General features: G+C 41.3%; 1 protein-coding gene across 1 annotated transcript in view; it reads left to right on the forward strand.

Moving 5' to 3' along the window:
- The window catches only part of CUX1 (cut-like homeobox 1), a 208,358-nt gene that overhangs the window by 170,574 nt on the left and 18,222 nt on the right, over positions 1-19,562 (forward strand). The window contains 3 exon segments of the mRNA XM_009319326.1: positions 1-263; positions 1,700-1,865; positions 2,523-2,579. The exon segment at positions 1-263 is cut by the window's left edge and continues 13 nt beyond it. Coding sequence (XP_009317601.1) covers positions 1-263; positions 1,700-1,865; positions 2,523-2,579 — 486 coding nt within the window.

Consider the following 19,562-nt stretch of genomic DNA (forward strand, 5'->3'; position numbering starts at 1 on the left):
GGCCAAACGCTGAATCTCCGTACTCCCAGAGTTCTGAATTGAGCATGACTGGGGCGAGTCGCAGTGAGACACCACAAAATAGCCCCCTCCCTTCATCCCCTATCGTGTCTTTGTCAAAGCCATCCAAACCTTCAGTTCCTCCACTGACACCCGAGCAGTATGAGATTTATATGTACCAGGAAGTGGATACGATAGAGCTAACGCGGCAGGTCAAAGAAAAGCTAGCAAAGAATGGCATCTGCCAAAGGATCTTTGGGGAAAAGGTAAAGAACTGGTTCTCTCTTGTTACACCAGTATTGTGAATGTGCGTTGTGCTCCTTACGTTGGTACGGAGCTCAGTTTAACGGAGGGGGATATGCCACATATGTCTTACGGAAAAATGTTTTTGCTTCGTATGTTAAGTATTTAAAAAATAAGCTCATAAAGGAAAGTATTAGTTTCCCTGTATTTTGTGAATTGCATAGGTTTTTATACAAAGACTGGCTTCAGCCACTTGTAATTAGAAATGGGGCCCCCGAGTTTGGAAACATTGAAAGCTGAAGCAAACGTTATTGAGACTCAATATTTCATGCTTAATGTAATGAATTCATGGAATATTTGAGTAATACCATTGTCATGACTGGAGAGTCTTAAATTTGTTATAAGTGAAGATTATGGACACAAGAGCATTCTTCCTTTTTTTTAATATTTGGAAATGCGCACAAGGGTATTTAAACAAACACACGGAAAATCCCCTGCCTCTCCTTAGTCTTAAGCAAGAATTCACAGTCATTTCTTATACCTGGTGCTTGGTATCGTAGTGGGCTTTCAGACATTTTTAAGCGATGTTTGATTACAGATACGCGATGCACGATAAGGCTTTCTGAAGTTCTCACGTTGCAGGCCCTAAGCATTCAACACGTGGGATTCTGGGGGGGTCCCCAATCACCAGAACACACTTCCCAGGCTATAAGAAGTGGTGGACATCTGGTGTTTCTTCTTCCTATAAAGAATTGAATCAATATAATAGTATAACAGGAGCTGGCATCACGCTATTACCTTTTCACTAAGATGTAAAATGAAAAGCCTGACCTCTTGGGGTCATTAAAGATCCCGTGGCAGCTTTCATTAAGTATGATTTTTAACCCCTGTACCTGTGCTGAATTCCAGGCAAGTAATTGCGTTCTGCCTGTCTGAAATTTCCCCTTTGCTGCAGTCAGCTGTATTCTTAAATATTTACTTATGTGGAGCAGCCGCTGCTACAGGTGAAAACACACATCGTTATAATTCATACCAAAAAAAAAATCAACCAAATATAGGCCTAGTCTCAAAAGTCCCAATTATTTTTGTTTGAGAACAAAATACATGCCAATCATTACCTGTTTTATCTGCCTGTGTGTGCCTGGACTCTGTGTTTTTCCTGTTAGAACTGATGAAACTATTTGACACAATATGAAAAGCATGCAAATCTCGCACCATCCTTTTGCCGTTTGTGCTGCTGCTCCGTTCCTGCAGGAAAAAAACCCATGCTCCAGAAGGAAACCATGGCAGGAAAAAAGCATTTCCATCAATTACCTACAGATGTCATTTTGCAGTTTTACTAACTGTCCATATAAAAACGATTTGAGCAATATAGCAGTAAAGGAAACCGAAGTGAGTTAAATTACGCCCCTTCCACATCAAATGTGTTAACGTGCCGTTCTTGGTTGCTTCACTTCAGGTATTGGGGCTGTCCCAAGGAAGTGTCAGTGACATGCTCTCCAGGCCAAAGCCATGGAGTAAATTGACCCAAAAAGGCCGAGAACCATTTATTCGTATGCAGCTCTGGTTGAATGGTGAGCTGGGACAGTGTGTCCTGCCTGCACAAGGGCAGCAACAAGGACAAGGTAATTAAAATTCCACTATGTTGTTTGAGTTGAGGAGGAGGAAATTTTTTTTTATTATTATTTTTTTTTTTTTAAATTTGCAGTAAGCGAGACTTGCGCCCGGTGCTAGTCCAGGCATTACGGGAAGTGGCAGCGTCCACCCTCGCAGCCCTGCCGGTCCCTAGGGGGGACACGCTGGGAATGTTTACGAACGAAGCACTCGTTTATGCGTAATTGATAAGCAGCAGTTATCCAGTTCCTAATTAGGATGATATTATCTAGGCATGAATATGATATGTAATTCAAAAAATTTTGGCCAAAGAGCTGGAAAATCTTGTGCGCTGTTTTCTAGGGTTGCATAGGGGATTTTTATTCTTCCTAGGAGAATATCGATTGCTTTCTCAGGAGGTGAGCTAGAAGAACTAAGCTTTAAAGGGGGAATGCTGTGTTGCAATTACGCTTTTATTGTGGCGCTCTCTTATCCTAATACCTATTGATACAGAAAGGCCAGACTAGGGTTTGGCCTCGGTTGTACCCTTATAATGCCACTGACTTAAACGAGCAGCGTGCCCTTGCCGAGATAAGCGGTTTGCTATTTGTTGAGCCTGCTTACTGTTTAGTTTGTGGTTTGGCATCTCCTTTTATTGTTCCCTGATTTTCCTCTCCTCTCTTATCTAGTCCTTCACTCTGTGACATCATTACAGGATTCCCTACAGCAGGGATGTGCAAGCTCAGGTAATCAGCTGGTTTCAATGATTTGCTCTGAAATAATTCTGTGCTTTTGTTACGTTTCTTTTGCTTTGATGCCAAGAGGTTTCTCGCATTTTGTTGTATCATACAGGAGACCCTTCAATTTTTTTATTAACACAGTTAATTCCTCATTCTCTCCTTGTTGCTATGGCAGATGTAGGGAGTACACTTATTTAGCTGCATATATTAGGTAAAGAGACTCTGTCTGATCTTAGAGATCATTGGCTCTGTAGGGGTTTTTTTACCATAGTTCAGCTTATCAACTTGACATGTGACAATGGCTGTAAAACAAGCCTTTCGTTTGTAATGTGATCTACATACTCCAGCTGCCTTACTCGCTAGCGTATTTTTTTTCCACTTTCATTTGCACAAAATCTGCTTTGTTAATTTGAAGGTGGGGAAAAGACCACGTTATGTCTTTCTTTGTCAAGCTTCGTTAAATATTCCAAGCCGACCTTTTTTTCTCCCTCCCCTTTCTGTTTGCAAAAAAGCAGATGCAGCAAAGATGAGTGTCAAAGAGAAGTGAATCGCTAAAGGTTTTATAAGATGGCCACGGTATAGGAAGGAGCCTGGAACAGAACAGCTGTGTTCCTGCTGTTAGATACCAAACTCTACCCACACAGACTTTTTACCAATGATACGCTTAACTGACGTAAACCACTCGGGCTGTTTTGTACTCTAGAAAAACACTTGTGCCCTGCTCTGTACTTACAGCCGTTGCCCTGTATTGGAGAATTACTGCATTTCAGGATACAGAGAAGGATGGGTTGTGCTCTTCTTCCACCTTTCTGCCATTCTGAAACACTCTTTACTTTTTCTGGAGCTTGCTGGGTTTATTCTGAATATCCCAACCAAACTGCTTTTTCTCCCTGCTGGGGAAACTATTTTGCATTCTAAAAGATTTTACTAGAAGAAAGTCCGTGATGATATTCAGTCCACGTTTTTCTTAAGAAGAACAGTTGAAAATAAATAGATAAAAGCAAAAAAAATGCCCCTGGTAAAAACAAGCCATGAAAACAAAACCAAAATGGGAAAAAATTATTTGCAATCATAAGGCTATTGTTACTTAGAGCCAAGCATTTAGCAAACATGGAAATTTTCTGCGACGTTTTATAGGCTGCTGTTCATTAAAAGCGTGCCATTGACTACTTTTTTGTAGCATCAATACTATGCAAGAGTAACTGTTACAGTTATAAATGCCTAAGACAGCATGGAAAATATGAGTAATTAATTGTAGCCATTTTAAGAGGAATTTGAAATCAGAGGAGCTGAGAAAAGGCTGCATTGTTATTGCTAATCATCATATTTATGACTAACTGTAATTATAAAAGATTGAAAGACAAGCCCATAGTATTAAAATCCGACCACCTTATGGATTCCCGTGAGGATCGCTGGTAGCTGAAAGTGATTTCCTTCAGGAAGTTCAGTTTTGCTGCCGTGATATTTTGCTCCCCTCCCACACTCCCAATCTCGTTTGTCAGTTCCTGCCCTTGAGCTAATATTTTGTGAGGCGACACGTTCCTATTAGCTAATAAAATCAAATTATTGATGATCGCCCTCCTTCTTTCCTTAAAGCAGACTTACAAATGAGAAAATGGGCTCGTGCCCTTTTCTTCCTCCTTCCCAATGATTAAAAATAAAATTGTTGTAGAAGACGTTCTTTTCTTGGTGCCTTTCTCTGTATAAAGGAATAAGGAAGGTTGTGACACCACGCAGAACAAAATAGCGAAACCAAGTTATTTGAATGAGGAAGGGCAGTTTGGTAATTTTCTTTTATTAGCAGCTGTTCTGTAATTAAAAGCGCAGCAAACAGTTTGGAAAAGGTAATAATAATTATGCATTTGTGAAAGATCCTCCACTTCAGGGCAGGGAAAAAAAAAGCTCCAATTTTCTGGTCTTCTGAGACATTTCCCAGGAAAATCAAGGCAGAAAAGGTTGCATACTTGTAATTTTAAAACAGAAATTAATCAGAAAAATTTTGAAACAAGAAAAGGTCTGGAGCCTTTTCCATGTAATATAATTGGCTTGGAACTTGTTGAATGCATGAAGGGAAAGAAGTGAAATTAAACTAATACATTCAGTGGCTCCTGAGTGCTTTGCCAAGAAGGTCTTCAGTGTACAGAGTGTCAACATGCATAGTAACATCTCAAACTTTTATTAGCTGTGAGTATTTTCATTACCGTTTGGCACTATTCTATCAAAGTAGCAAGATTTTCTGGATTTCTGACCCAGTTAGTTACACTTCTAGATCATAAGGTTTTGATTAACACCTCATTCATGAAAATCTGTTCTTTTGTCCAGTAATTTTCCATTGTCACACGTGGACAGATGGACCCATCAGTCTTTTATATGTGGGAATGAATGGATAAGCTTCTTTTTTTTTTCTTTTTTTTCTTTTTTTTCTTTTTTTTTGAGATAGCAAAGAGAAGCCGGGCTTGTTTTTCTTCTTTGAAAGCTACATTTATGAATTTTGAAAAAACACAGTCTATACCAAAATTACAACCAGATATGTATCTGTATTTTCTGCCTGTGACCTTTCATCAAGGCTTTGGCCATTTTGTGCAAGTTTCAGTGAACGTGTTTTACACAAAAATGGTGTCTGTACCCTAGGTGGTCAAAAATAGTATCACTGTGCCTTTTCTAACATTTTTTTCTGTGTATTTCTTTCCACCTAAATGCTCTAATGCCCTTGGGTAAATCTGCCTTTTTAATGATTTATGTGTCAAAAGCATGGACCAAATCACATGGAAAAAAAAGTTGAATTAGTGTCACCCAACCGCATCAGCATTTTTTCATGATGAATTTGGCCCTTATTTAGTTGCATTACTGATGATCAGAGCTGGGTTGGGTTTGGACAGTAGCCATGTGCCAGAAGAAGGTTTATGTGCTTGGATATTCTTCTAAATACTTGTACTGTATATAGCTCTTATTAGTTTGTTTTATTTTGGGGTCTTATGTCTTTAGTGAGCATCTAGATAACATTAAGACAAAGTTTCTTTTTTGATGCTGTTGATTTCATAGCTACTCCCATGAAAGCTGATTTTTTATTCACTTTTGTATTTATCCTCTGTGAAGGACATCTACTCTCTATATACTACATTAAAGACTTGCAAATACTCAGTGGGAAAAAGACATGCCTTTTTGGTATGTGTTTCTGTAAGGGTCGTCTTATGACCTAATGTGGAAATCTTCATTTGCCGATACAGCTGCGGGTGATCTCAGGGGATTTTGAATTTCCCTTTTGTTTGTCTTCCTTTCTGGGTATCATCCATCATTCCTAACCTCATGCTGCTTAGCAATAGTAACACTCATGGGAGTTGAAGAAAGGATTAGAGCAGCATAAAATGGGGAGCTAATTAAAGCTTGTTTCAAAATCAGAATCTAGCTTGAGATAATTGCATATTATCTGGCGATTTAAAAACCCAAGATCTACTGTATTTAGATCAACCAAAATACGCATAAAAGCTTTATTTTCAAAATAAAACATTTGTAACAACAGGGAGATTACTTCTTATCATCCCTTGGGAAAGAAAATCTGAAAAAAAAATCAGAGTCCAATCTATGGTTTACTGTAGTTATGATATTAACAGACATTGTGGAATGATAACAAACCCAGGTATCTGTTATGTTTTTATTTATGTAATACATATTCCTGTACTATTTTTCAGTACAGAAGCTGCTGAGCGGGCAGGTAGTTAACTGTGTACTGGCGAGACCTTTCCGTCTACCTAATACAGAAGGATGCTGTCACATTGACTACTCTGAGAGAAACAAAGTGGGGAGAGAGCGTACTTCAGGCTTGCAATCCATATTTATGATTAGCATCCTGATGTGCTTATGGGAAGAGCTCACTAGCCACATGGTGGCAATGGAGAAGCTCTTGCCCCCCCATTTCTCCATGGTTCATGACTACTTCTTTCATTGTACTGTTTTGTTTGGATGGGCAGAGCTGTCCGAAATGGTGCTCCAGAGCATGACTGGGATTCGTATGCGGAGAGCTGGAGCCTTGGTACCTTGAGGCCACACAAGTGATCAGTCCAGTGATGCTGACAGATCTTCCCAAATTTGAGCTATTTTTTGTTGTTGAATCAAAAAGAAGAGAGAGATTGTTTTGCAGTCATTTGCTGGCATTCAGGGTTAATAAAATTGTATAACATGAAATGTTTGTGGTTAACGTAGTCTATAAAATGGAAGAGAAGGGAGATCGCATGGCTTTTAATAGCTGAGTAGTTGGACTGCAAGAATTCCTTGCATAGGTGGTTTATGTCTGATGACCAATTTTTAAGTCTTTGCATTTGGTTGAGAAGGTTGTCTCCTTTTGTGCTAGGTGCAAATGCATTTTTAAAGTTTGGAGCTGAACAACTAAGTCAGCCAAACAGTTATCTTCATGCTAACCCTGAAGCACGCTGGCGCGTATTGGTGAAGTTTCCACATTCTTTCTGTGTGGCTTGAGATTGCGGCTCTGAAGCAGTTGGCCGTGGCTGTCTTGATTTCAAACCATAGGATATCAGTTGGCTCCTCTTAAGGGCAGCTGTTGTAGTCTGTCTGTAATGTGTGTGATCATATTCTGTGCCGTTTCCCTGACATTTGGACCATGAAAACCTTCCTGGCAGCCTTGCTGGTATCAATAAAGCTGGGAGAATCTCTGTCAAGGCACCTTACTGGGACCTAGGAATGCAGCGTGAAGTCAGTGTTTCAAGTTCGTTCTTAATATAAGATTGGCTATCATTGCTAGCCATCATCTGGTCATTTCTGCCTCTTGCCTAGGTCTGTCCTCCCCAGGCTCTCTTGCACAGCCGTAGTCCTTTGCCCGTCAGCGATGCTTTGCAAATAGTATTTGTAGAGAAATTCCTGTCCTAGTTATATTCTTTCCTGAACGTTGAACCACCCAGTGATTAAACTTGCAGAAGATGACTTCATCCTCATTGTGGTCATAGCTTTACTGTTACAAAAGTGCTAAAGTAAAATATATAGTCATAGAGTGAACACTGTTTTCTAGGCAGATACTCCTTGCGGCTGAATTACAATGACAGAGCACCAACACACTTTTCATATTAATACGGCAAAGAGGAGACTCATGCTGCATTCTGAAGACAAATTTAATTCACTCTGAAGTGTGGTTATGGGTTCATAGCATTCGTTTTGGAGAAGTTACCCAGTCAAGGTGCAGCTATGTCTTTTTTCTGTGGTTAATTTGGGAATGTGGGTCCTTTACGCTCACTCCCCTTTGGTGTGCGGGAGAAGATCTCCAAGCAAGGAGCCGGTGTGCAGCTCTGCAGTAGCATTTAGCCAGGCACACTAATGCCTCATTCTCAGAGTCTTCATTTTTAAAAATTAGAATTAATGAATGAATATATATTTTTTAAGCTGTCTGAAAAAAGAAACTTTCCTGACCATTATTGCTGCTACACTTCTCAGGTGGTTTATAGGAGTACCAGTTAGCATAACAGTTGCTAAAAAGTGGATGTAGTTTGTGAATACGTGCTTCCGCTGTAACTTCAGCATCAATCTGAGCATGTAACTTCCTTGCACTCTCTTCAGGCCTTGTTTAAAAGAAACCATGGCTGTTGAATATTGGAGCTCTGTAAATTCAGTTGTTCATCATTTCATTACTTATTACTTAATTTCATTAATTGCCAGCATTTTCTTTTCCCTCCACTTGCGCATTTGGAGATGAGCAGCCTCCTTTGGGGAGGGGGCCCACATTACCTCCCCTCCCTGCTTCCAGGCACCAGGGGCTTTTCCTGCCAGTTGCTAACCACAGAGGAGCTGGGTGGAAAATGATGAGCGGATACGTTAGAAAGCCAAATATAAAAATAACTGGAGCAGCACTGAAACGTGAGCAAGGCCATCGCAGTCATGCTGCGGTGCAGGAAGGCCAGGCAGCTCCGGGGGGCGGTCAGGAGCCGGGATGATGGCCGGGATCTGTCCCCCATGGGCTGGCAGCTGCAGAAGAGGTCGGAAAGGCTCTTCTCCGAAGGGAGCAGATATTTTTCTGTGGGTAATAGGAGGCTCTGGCAGCTGGCAGAAGCTCACGTTGGTCTTCTGGTTGCTCATGGGAAAAAGAGGGGGCTGCAGGTCTAGCCCCCGTGGCCACGTGGCTGCCACCAGTGGGATGGAGATAGCCATCGCGCCCTCAGCCGTCCCCAGGCAACAGCCCAACCGCTGCTCAGCAAATTACAAAATGCTCCTCCGCTGGATGAAAATTACCTTGCTTTCAATTCAAAGAACAGATAATGGGCTATTTTCCTCCCCAGATACTGGAAAAAAGGTGTGCGAGCACCGAACGCGCGGGTTGTTATTCCCATCTTATAATGGGGATGGAGCTACAAGACAGCTGTCTTCTCCACCAAGTAGCTCTGAAACAGGGAAATAAACAGCCTGTTAGACTCCAGCAACGAAATCCTGTCCTGATTATAGAGTTATGTATTACTTGATAGCAAATCATTCCCAAGAAGAAAAAACAGAAAATTGCCAGAAAATTAATATCTCCTAAGTTACGTTCTAGCCTGTCCTTTGCATTAGGGTGCAAGAAAAACTGATGAATTTGTCTCACGCAATTCAATGGGTATTAGAGGTTTTTAAATTTGCCAGCAGCCATCCAGAGAAACGGTAAATAAAAGAATCCAGTGATTATTTTAAATCTGATGAGAAACACAACTTGCATTGAAAACAAAGCAAAGTGGATTTGAGATTAAATTTAAATAAAATTGAAAATAGAAAAATATCCAATTAAAAAGCCTAATGAAAGGAGAAAATATAATGACAACAAGACGTGTAAAATAGGCCTGATAGTACATGTCCCATGTTTATACTTGTCAAAGATATTGCTGATAGCAACGTAAAAGATACCTGTTTCTTTGGCTGTATCTATAATCCCCTATAGTGGGGTTGAAAAGAGTGATTGTTCCCCAGAATAATTTGGGCACTGTTTGATACTATTTATTGCAAAACCTGGGATTGACGACGTATCCCCTTGTTCCTGTCAGTGCTCGGGGTCTCTCCGATGACACTGTCCCAGGACAAGAAGCTGCTTTGGAGAGTAACGTTGTCCTTGCGAGCTATTCTCACCAGCTCTCCTCACAGGTAGCCCGGTGCCGCTGCAGAGCCCGGCCAAAACATCCTTCTCTATCATGCGGCGTGGGATGGTCCCCTCTGGCGTCTTCTCCTGAGACATCCCCCCTTTCCTTTTTCCTTGCCGAAGGAAGGTTGGGATGGGTGCAGAGATGGGAGCTGCCCTCTCCGGCTCCTCTGCCGGGTTTGCACACATGGAGGAGGTGTGAGATTAGCTGCAGTGTAACTACGGTTATGTTTTATGTTTGTTTCTCTCTTTTACCCCTCTGGAACTTGGGTCCTAAAAATAGTGCAAGTTTGAACTGGCAGATGTTTCATTTGTCCTTTACGAGAGGACCAAAATTAGCCTCTCATTTGGCACCTAAATAAAGCAGCTTAACTGCCTTTATGTGAACTTTGCAATTACTGTCTATTGAAGTTGCAACATTTTGTTGTGTTTGATGGGGAAGGGTATTATGTAAGCAATACCCGCACCTAAAAAGCCACCAGACCTTGAAAGAGAGAGGACGAACAAGAATGAGCCCAACTGTTTTGTTTTGGGGTTTTGGTTTGTTTTTTTTAACTTTTTCTGATCTGAGGCAGGTGGGGTTTTTCCTAATGAAGGTTTCATTTTTTTTAAAAAAAAAAAAAAGGCAGAAGTAACTTGGAATTGCTCAGAGACCCGTCTATTGTAAAGGTAAAAAAAAAAAAATCTAATAAAAGGACAGCAATGGTTTCTCTAATTTTCAGAGAAAAATCTGCACAGAATGCCTGAAGCTGGGTTAGCAGTGGGACTCCCCAGGGGCAACAGAAAGATGTTATAATCAATTACCACATCATAACACTGATGTATGATAATTACTGAGTGTTCCTCCTGAGATAGTGCAGCATTTGGCTGGGATGCGGCTCTTTCATGGTCCACTGCCTGATTAATATGCAAATAATAGGCTGATTGCATGATGAATGCAGAAAATGAGTTCGCTGATAACGTGAGCACTGAAGCGGGAAGATGATAAATTACTTTTACTGACTGTCCTACATTAAGTACCCTTTCTCAACAATTTTATCACAAATTAAGTAAAGCAGTATGGAGAGATTATAAGGATGTGTAAAATAATGTACCTTAATAGCTTTTATAATATTGTTGCGTACAATGTAAATGTCATTTTGTTTCAGTACTTTAGCCAGTAACTCCTCCTGGAGAGGAATGCATTTAGTATAGCAATGTTCGGGGTCACTCTTCTTCGACTGCTTTCTTCTAAGACGAAGAGCAACCCACTGTGCTGCGGATGGTAGATAGGACTTCTCTACTGGGGAAGGCAGGCAGTCATTAGCTGCGGGTCCATCCCGTATGTGTCTTGCCCATAGCAAATGAACGTCCACGTCGCTTAGTGGGGGAGATATATTTAAATGCAGTGCACAGTGCACATATGCATCCTGCTTCACACTCTTGTCTGGAGCAGAGAAGAGGTTAAAATCTCAAAGGAGGATATAGAAATACCTTCACACTCAGGCTTATGACAGAGGAGGACAACAAACAGTCATAAACATGGTAACATGTTAAAGGCAGTCTCTAATCACAGGGTCAGCAAGTCAACAAAGACACCATAAACCGCAGCAGAACCTCTAAAAGCTCTAACTCTGTTTTCCAAAAGGTATTGTGCGCACATTTATTTTGATTATACTAAAAATATAACTGTGTGGCATTATGGCACCTTGATTGATTGCTTTCATGACATATTTGTTTTAATATTCAGAAAATCCTCAATAACGTTTCTGCACACAAGCTGTTTTAATAGTAAGGTTATTGAAAATATTTTCCAGCAGTTATTTCTAAATACTAACTTTTGACTAAGTTACGGAAACACAGAAAAATCTGAATATTAAATAAAGGTTAGCAGAGTAGAGCGGTGTCTTTTAAAGCAGCCATGATTTTGCCATTAATCACCTAGTTTAAAATCTGATTTCTTTTTAGAAAGGGTTTTTTAATTGTTTAAAGGTGACATGTAAAAAAAAAAAATTATCATTCAGCACTCTTCAATGCAAAGACCCTACTTTTGGCTCAAGAAGCTATGCATGAGCAGGTAGGCATTCAAGGAGATTCTCCCTACGTGCTTGCTGTGTTATTTACCTCTTCCACAGATATCCGCTTTTGGCCAATGAGACTGGGAAAGGATTTGGGGCTGTTGGCCTGACCTGAGCATTGCTCTGATGTTTCCGAGCGTGTCTTTACATCCAGCTAAAAAAATTCTCAAGTTCCTTTTTTTCCCCCTTCATTTGTTGTAAAACAGCGCTTAAAATCATGGCTATATAGAGACCTCATGCTTCCCTGCAGGCCATTTCAAAAGTGTCCCTTAATGCTTCTTACTTGAGAGTTTTATGAGGTGGTGAGGTTGTGTCAGGGGTTGGTGTGTCTGTTCCAAAGTCCGACAGATCTCAGTGCAACTTTTCGTTTTAATTGATTAACTCCAGTTGTATCTCTCTGCACAAGATTCTGGATATCCTGGATGTTCAGACTGCCCTTTGTAGCGACCTGTACTCCCCATCCAAGCCCATCCATGCTGCAGCAGACAGCCAGGTACCAGAGTCCCCCTGACTCAGTAGAAATTTGATGGTTTGAGTTTATGCAGCCTTATAGTTGTCCAGCTCCCTGGAACGCTGCCTAGCCATTCCTCCTGTACAAGTACCTGGATTTGCCTCCTCGCATCCCGGCACAGCATGCTGCGTGTACTGTGCAGAACAGAACTTTTCAGCTATTGAGGCATTTTGCATCAGTGGGGCACAAAACACCACCTGGAGAGCGATAAGGCAATCGCTGATGCAAGGTGTGGGCTTGAGGGATGTGTGTAAAGGGCTGTGAGTGTTCACCAGCCAGGGCATTCAGCAATGCCTTCCTGCAGCAGCCTGAGAAAGAGGGGTAAGACCCAGGTGATGGCATTGGCATACTTCTATGTGGCAAAGGCTTTGGAAGAGGCAGGCGCAGGGAGGAAGATCTGACCCGGTCAAAGCTTGTGAGCTGAGCAGGATGGTGCTCTGCCCTGGTTCCTTGCCGCACGCTATCCAGAGTGAGCAGGCATAGATCACACAGGAGGTAGACATGCCTCTGCTTGGTTATAAAGTTGGTTGGATGGCCCTGGGCACAGAGTGTTCTTCAGCTGTCGTTCCGCGAGCAACATTTAACTCACAAGGCTGCACTAGGACTTTTCCTCATTATGCTAACGCTGGGGCTGGCATAAAAAAACATCCTTTTGCTAATGGGCTTGCACTGAAGATGAGATCAGGAAAGAGATCCAGACTCCTGTTCTCAATCCCTTCCACCCGTACTGTATTGCAGGTATGTGGTGGCGGGTGGCTGTTTTTCAAATCTGGTTCACAGATTTGGTTCCCCCAACCGCTTGGGACAGCACAATTGTAGTTCAGTGTCAGGCAAAAATGGAGGTAAAGGGTGGAGCCAGGACAAGATTACCTTAAACTGATATTGATGCCAGTTCTTGGCTATGAGAAGTTGCAGTCTTAACATAGGTTTGGGCGCAATAGTGGGATTTCCAAGACTGTCCGAGGCATTTGTGGTTGCACATTCATTGGAACGAGAATTGGTTGCCTAACTTCTCTAAGTCCTTTTAAATGTCCAGCTGTAAATCTCTCTTCATGAGTCTGTCGCCATCTCCCATCTTACTTGCTCTTTTCTGAACTTCATCTGATTTCTCCAGCTCCTCCTGGTTTCTAGAATGGCTGAAAACATACTTCTTTAATACAAGCACAAAGCTAGCATAATTATTAAAAATGCAACATAAAATTGCAGCAAAATGTTGTAATCCTTTAACAATACTCAGAAGCAGTTTTTTTCAAGTACTTCTAATATTTATCTTCATCATTCAGATAGTTTTATGTGCTCCTGTCATTTAACACATATGCAGAATGGGGACCTTTATTTTTAGTATTGCCCCGGTAATTTCAGAGTTAAGCAAAGCTGGTTTCCTCCCCTTTCAGTGCAGACATGCATGCATCTGCACGCTTTCCTAAAGGGGTTTCCTTTTGATCCCTCCCCCCCCATCCACATAAAATTTCCCTCTGAGCCAAGACCCAAAATAACATTTTCCCCAAAGTTATGACATTTGCAAAACAAACAAACAAACAAAATCTCCATGGTCATAGTGGAAATCTATAATCGTAACTATAGCAAGCGCTTGCAACTATAACTGCACGTACTTACATACTTTACATCGTTACATATGCACCCTGTAGGGAGGTTTGTATACTCCCTACATATAACCGTGGGAGTTTATAACTGTAGGGAGGATCATATTTTCATAAGCCACATTAATTTGCAAATTGCGAAGAGGCAAGGTTCACTCACTTACGGTAAATCCACCAAAACCGCTACCTGAGAGAAAGAGTGCAGCTTTCTCGGGTGTTTTCTTTTAATTAGTCAGAAGAGGGATGTATCGCAGTGCTGTTACACAAATGCTGATCAGATTTATTACATAGTTCAAACTTGCACTCCACCACTGTTAGTGAGGAGAGTTGTTACGGTGCTTTAGAAGATCCTGCAAAGACAGCCGTTGCTAAAGGTAAAAGTAGAGAGAAGGTCAGAGAACAAAAATCTCTCCCTGGGCAACAGAACAACGTGGTTGTCCTGAGGATGTTGGCATTGATCTGCTGCGTGATCAGGTCCTGATTCCCAAGGCAGCATACCCTGGTTTTTGGTCTACAGATTGGATAGAATGGGCAGCCTAATGGTCAGGGGAAAACAGCAGCTAATCCAGTCCCAGTATGAGACACTTTCATCTCGGGCAACCTGCCAGGTCTGTTGTTGTCCATTAACTCATCTGCACGAGGAGGTAAATGCAGGCCCTGAAGTAGCAAATGCTCTTTTAAGAGGTTGCCGAGAATCTCCTGTCCACATTTGTCTGCTTTCATCTTCCCTACTAATTTGCCGTAAAGGGAATGAGCAGAGCACGGGATGCTTCGTTACCTCCCCGCTCCGCTGTGCGCAGGACGTGGCGATTCTCGCTGTTCCTCAATAAGGAACTTTGAACTTGACTAGTTTGGCATAGACCTGAAGCCTGAGCTTTGGACATTACAAAAAGTGGTGCATCAAACCAAGCGCCAGTTAAATCATGTTTGGGTTCTTGTCGGAATGTCACAGAGTACCCTGTCATTTTGTTTTAACAACTTGTCCTTCCAAATGCGCAGTTCGCCTTATGGCATGCCAGCAGTAAAAATGTCACTTACAATAATTACTTTTTGGTGAAAATGCTTGCTGACTTCCTACCTTCAAGCTGTTTTTTACACAGTGGGGAGATAATAAGAAATGACTTTATCCTGACTGCTCAAATGAACACTAAATGGAATTTAGGTTATTATTACTGCAGATAGAGGACTGTGTACTGAAATTTAAATAGTGGATCAGATAAACTACAGAGATTTGTCTCTGAAAATTACAGTGGATCTGCTTTTTCAATCCACTTTGCTCTGAAACTTAAGGCAGCTGTTGTCTGCCTGCTGTCTTTAGAATATAATATTTTTCATAATCCTTTTAGAGGCCCCTGAATACCTTCTGTGTTTTGCATGGTCTTCCCCATCTTCTCCATGTTCTGTACCTCGTTCCCCATGAGTCCTTTTGCAGCTTATTAGCTAAGCTTATGCTAGCAACAAAGGTTGGGCAGTTTATTCTCCCAGCGGTTTCTGAGCTGCAAAAGTACAGAGTGCTCTTTATAGGCGGGCAGGCATGCTGGGAGGAGAGGCTCGGTGTGTTGAGCTTGTGTTTTATGCTTGCAAATTCAGATGCTCTTGTTCAAATCTTTGCTCTGAACTTCTGATTTACAAGTGGGCATAAAGTCAGTTTGCTGCCGTGGCTGTAGGAGTTGAGGCAGGGTCTGAGCAAAAGTGGCAAACCTGCAGCTCTCAAAATGCATGCAAGAAATTTCACTGGAGGAATCTGCCAGTGCTGGCAGACAGCAGCGTGATGCCTCTGGGACTGGTGAAACCGTATCCATGTCTCAACACTGCTCCATCGTCTAGATACCTCTGTTGAGGGGGATACATCCGGGACTGGTGTCAAGTCATGTAGATGTCTGTGATTTTCTGGGGAGGTTGTAGCAGGCGTCACCTGCAAGTCTTCACATCTGAGGTGTCCTGAGCTTCAGAAGGAGCATCCAGCTGAAGTGTGCGGTGGATCTGAGCTATGCCGCTGCTTTTGTATGGAGGGCCATGTTAGATTACTTCCTGTGGCTGGAAGACGTCCTGTACATCACAAAAATGGTCCTTCTTGACCAGTGCCCTGCAGTTTTGCAGAATATAATTAAATGTCTCTGACTGCTGAGTTCGTGTAGCTGAGCAGGTGATGCTCAGGAGTGCTGCAGGAGGGGAGCCCAGTGCAGCTTATGGTTCGTCACACCCTATAGGGATTTTGTCACGTTACGATGGCAGAACATGATCAGACCTCATAGAGGAATGTGTCAGGCTGATACTGTGTTGAGGGAAGTGTTTTCAGATAATCTGCAGGCCACCAGTGGGATAACCATAGTCCAAAATGTTCTACAGCCAGTGTTCAAGCAATTCAGGACCCAGTACTGGGGACCTGACCCCAGCATGGGGGTAGGAAATCTTGTAGTTGGAGAAGAATAAGAAAATCTAATGTTAAGTTCAGGAAAACTGCTGTAACCGATGAACTGAGACTGGAACTCTGTTTTCAGACTTTCTCACATTTTCCAAAACACTGTCATGATAGAAGCTGTGGGGAAGGTATAGAGGATGGATGGGACCAAAGCATCATTTGGCTTCATCCATTGTGCTAAGGAATGCAAGACCACAAAAGATTTTCTGTGTTCATATAATTAAGGCAAGCTCAATTTGTTATGGTTCTCAACCAGTTTTGTAAAATGCTCAGGCAGACCCTAGTCCTATATGCTAAATTGTTTGCAAAGTTTGTTTAGTTTCTTAACTGATAACTACTAAGGGGTGGGGAGGGGAATGGGCAAGCTGTGATGACGGTTTGGGGTTTTGTTGCAGTAAGATGGTCATTCAAGCAGCAATTTTATATTGGGAAAATAGTATTTAAAAAGAAAACAGAAGGTATTTGTATAATGTTGACTTTGTTTCCATTCGTTTCTATATCTTAATTTTAGATTATGCATCCCTCTCTAGTATTGTAGTAGGAAAAAACAAAACTGAAGAATTTCCTGATTTAAGAATAAGGACCATGTGTTCTGCCAGGAGTGATGTGTTCCCAAGTACGGCTCTCTGGCGGTCGCAAACTGCGTCAGATGTATTGGTCTTTATGAAGACATATTTGCCTTCAAAGACTTGAATGCTCACCTTCACTGTGTGGTCATAGCTCTCTCTTAGCTGTTTTCATCAACTGTGAAATACCCAGCGTTGGTGTTTCAGTTGTCTTCATGTTTTAGCTATGAATGGAGGCCAGTTGCACTTGCCAGATATTTCAGATTGCTGGCCCATTTATGCAGACACCACTTCCTAGTACTTGAGTTGCATTTGATTATTATTTTCTGTGCTGCGTATTTGAATGTGCTTTTAAAAATCGGTTGGAAGCGCCTAACTTTCCTATACCCCAGATGTATATTTTGAATTAGTAATGTAAAAAGTGCATGGTAGAGCCTTAAGCCCTTTCATGACTCAGTTATACTTGCAGCTTTAGAAGATTTGGAGCACTTAAATGCATTTATGGTGTATTTGAATCTTTAATGAAGTTTGTCAACATCGACCTGTAATTGTGCAAAAGTTACACCAGTTTCCCGATCGTTTAAAATTGTCATGTTGGACTGTGTCTTCATCACATGCTTGGGACCCCATGGACACCGTCTTTCCACCACGTTAGTTTGGGGAGACCCTGTTTCTCCCATCCTCTGTAAAGCGCAGGGCATGGCTGATGCCTTTGGCTACCTGAGACTTAAAAAAATCCCAGGTTCTGCAATGACCTCGTCACTGGTGGTGCTCTTGATCTCTCCAGCTGTTTACTTCTAGCACCTTGTTTTTGAACCTTTTGGGCTTTTGCTTCAGGTTTTAAACTGGATACAGGCTGTAGGAAAGCAAAATGCAACACCCCTTTGGTATAGCAAAGTTTATCTGGAATTTATTAAAGTAACTTCATCGATAAATGGTGGCCATGGGGTTTGCAGGCTGTACAGCCTACCGTAATGCAGTTTTACACTCGTATTGACAAAATGATCTCTTCCTCACTAAATACAAACGCGTAAACGTTCGGTGAACATCACTTATTCACTCGTAAGAAACTGGATCGCTCTGAAGTTAGTGCTATTCTTCAGTGCAGTCTGGGGTTAAAAAAGCAGAACGCGTATTAAAGAAAGAAGCTTTCAATGTATTATTTTCATTAGAAATGTTCAATTGCTACTTTTGAAATCTTAATATGTATTTTTCAGATGTCCTGAATTTGTTTCTTTGTCCTGTGAGGAACTTGAGAGAAATGAATACAGACAAATTATTTCATAAAACATGCGAAATGGCTGTGGATTGACAGTTAAATCTGTAATAGTGAATACATTCAATTTTCCCCTTTGTTCTGTCAGCAGTCACTTGTACTCTAAATGTCTATTTAATTTTTTAAGTAGATTAACAGGAAATGTTTGCATTATTTGATTGTTGAATTGACTTTTCCAAATAATGGATCTTTTCCTCAAATATTTATGTGATCTTGAAAATGTTTTTCCATAAGGGAAAAATGCTAAAAATGAATGGGGAACATATTTTGAGTTATTTGTAGTATATGCGCATAATGCCTCATCTGAAATCACTACACACTTGCCTTTCGTTGGGGGGGAAAAAGGCAGTTTGTCATCTGTACTGCCTGCCAAAATTAGATTCAGATAATCCTACCTTTTTGAGTAAATAAGCAGCAGATTGGTCTTAAAAATGAAATTCAAGTAAGCTCTTGATATGTGATATAAAAAATAAATAAGCTAATATGTGAGCAACATAGAGCATTTCAGTGATAGATGATAATATAGATTACCTTTGTTGTTTACATAATTAGGCTGGGCAGGGAAAGGAGAGGGAGAAAGAAGCATTAGTAAATGCTTTTGTTTAGTCCTGTGTGGTTGTTTTTTTTTTTATTTTGGATTTTTTCTGCACTCCGTGCGCGCATGTGGTTTGCAGTGCACGGATGAGGAATTGTATAGGAAATTTGCAGCTGCTCTAGTTATTCAGTAAGATTTGTATAAGCTGGCACAAGGGACGAAATTAGAGGGAACTTGAATGAGTGCCGTGCGGTTTATTAGCTAGGCAGCCATAATTTTGACCTTGCTGTAGGTTAAAGGACACAGACCTGAGAAGAAATCTGTTTATCATGTAGGGAATTCATGCCATCCCTGACAGTGTACAGTGAACAAGATGGATGATCTGCCAAATTGGTCCCTCGCATGGGTGAATCAGGGCAAATTTACAGTACAATTCCTTTGCTGCTCCTGATACAAAAATAACATTTGCTGGGTTTTATATTCAGTTGTATGATGACCTAGGGTGAACAGAGAAAAGAAATACGATTTGGAGGATCCCTATTGCCTTAAAGATTTATACACACCTTGCTTTCCTTTTATGTCTGCCTCTTTTGCGTGTTTCATAGAACACTAAGAAAAAAGTCCAATTGCTTGGTTTGAGAGAGCAACTTTATGTAAGTGCGTCACAGAACCTCTCTTAAATGCAGCACCATGAAAGCTTCTATTACCTTGAACGACACAATTATACCGTGCACCCTGCTTCATTTGAACCCTACTTTTACTTATGGAGTATTTTCCTTTGGTATTTGGGGTATGTTTCCGTGCTACACGAGCTGCATGTTCTGTAATGATTTGACAGTATTCTGGATAACAAACAAACAAACAAACTTGAAAAACAGTGAAATTTGCTGTTAGCCATCACCATGGTAGTGACGGGACC

The sequence above is a fragment of the Pygoscelis adeliae genome, unplaced genomic scaffold (genome assembly GCF_000699105.1).
Source record: "Pygoscelis adeliae isolate BGI_AS28 unplaced genomic scaffold, ASM69910v1 Scaffold282, whole genome shotgun sequence".
Lineage (NCBI taxonomy): Eukaryota > Metazoa > Chordata > Aves > Sphenisciformes > Spheniscidae > Pygoscelis > Pygoscelis adeliae.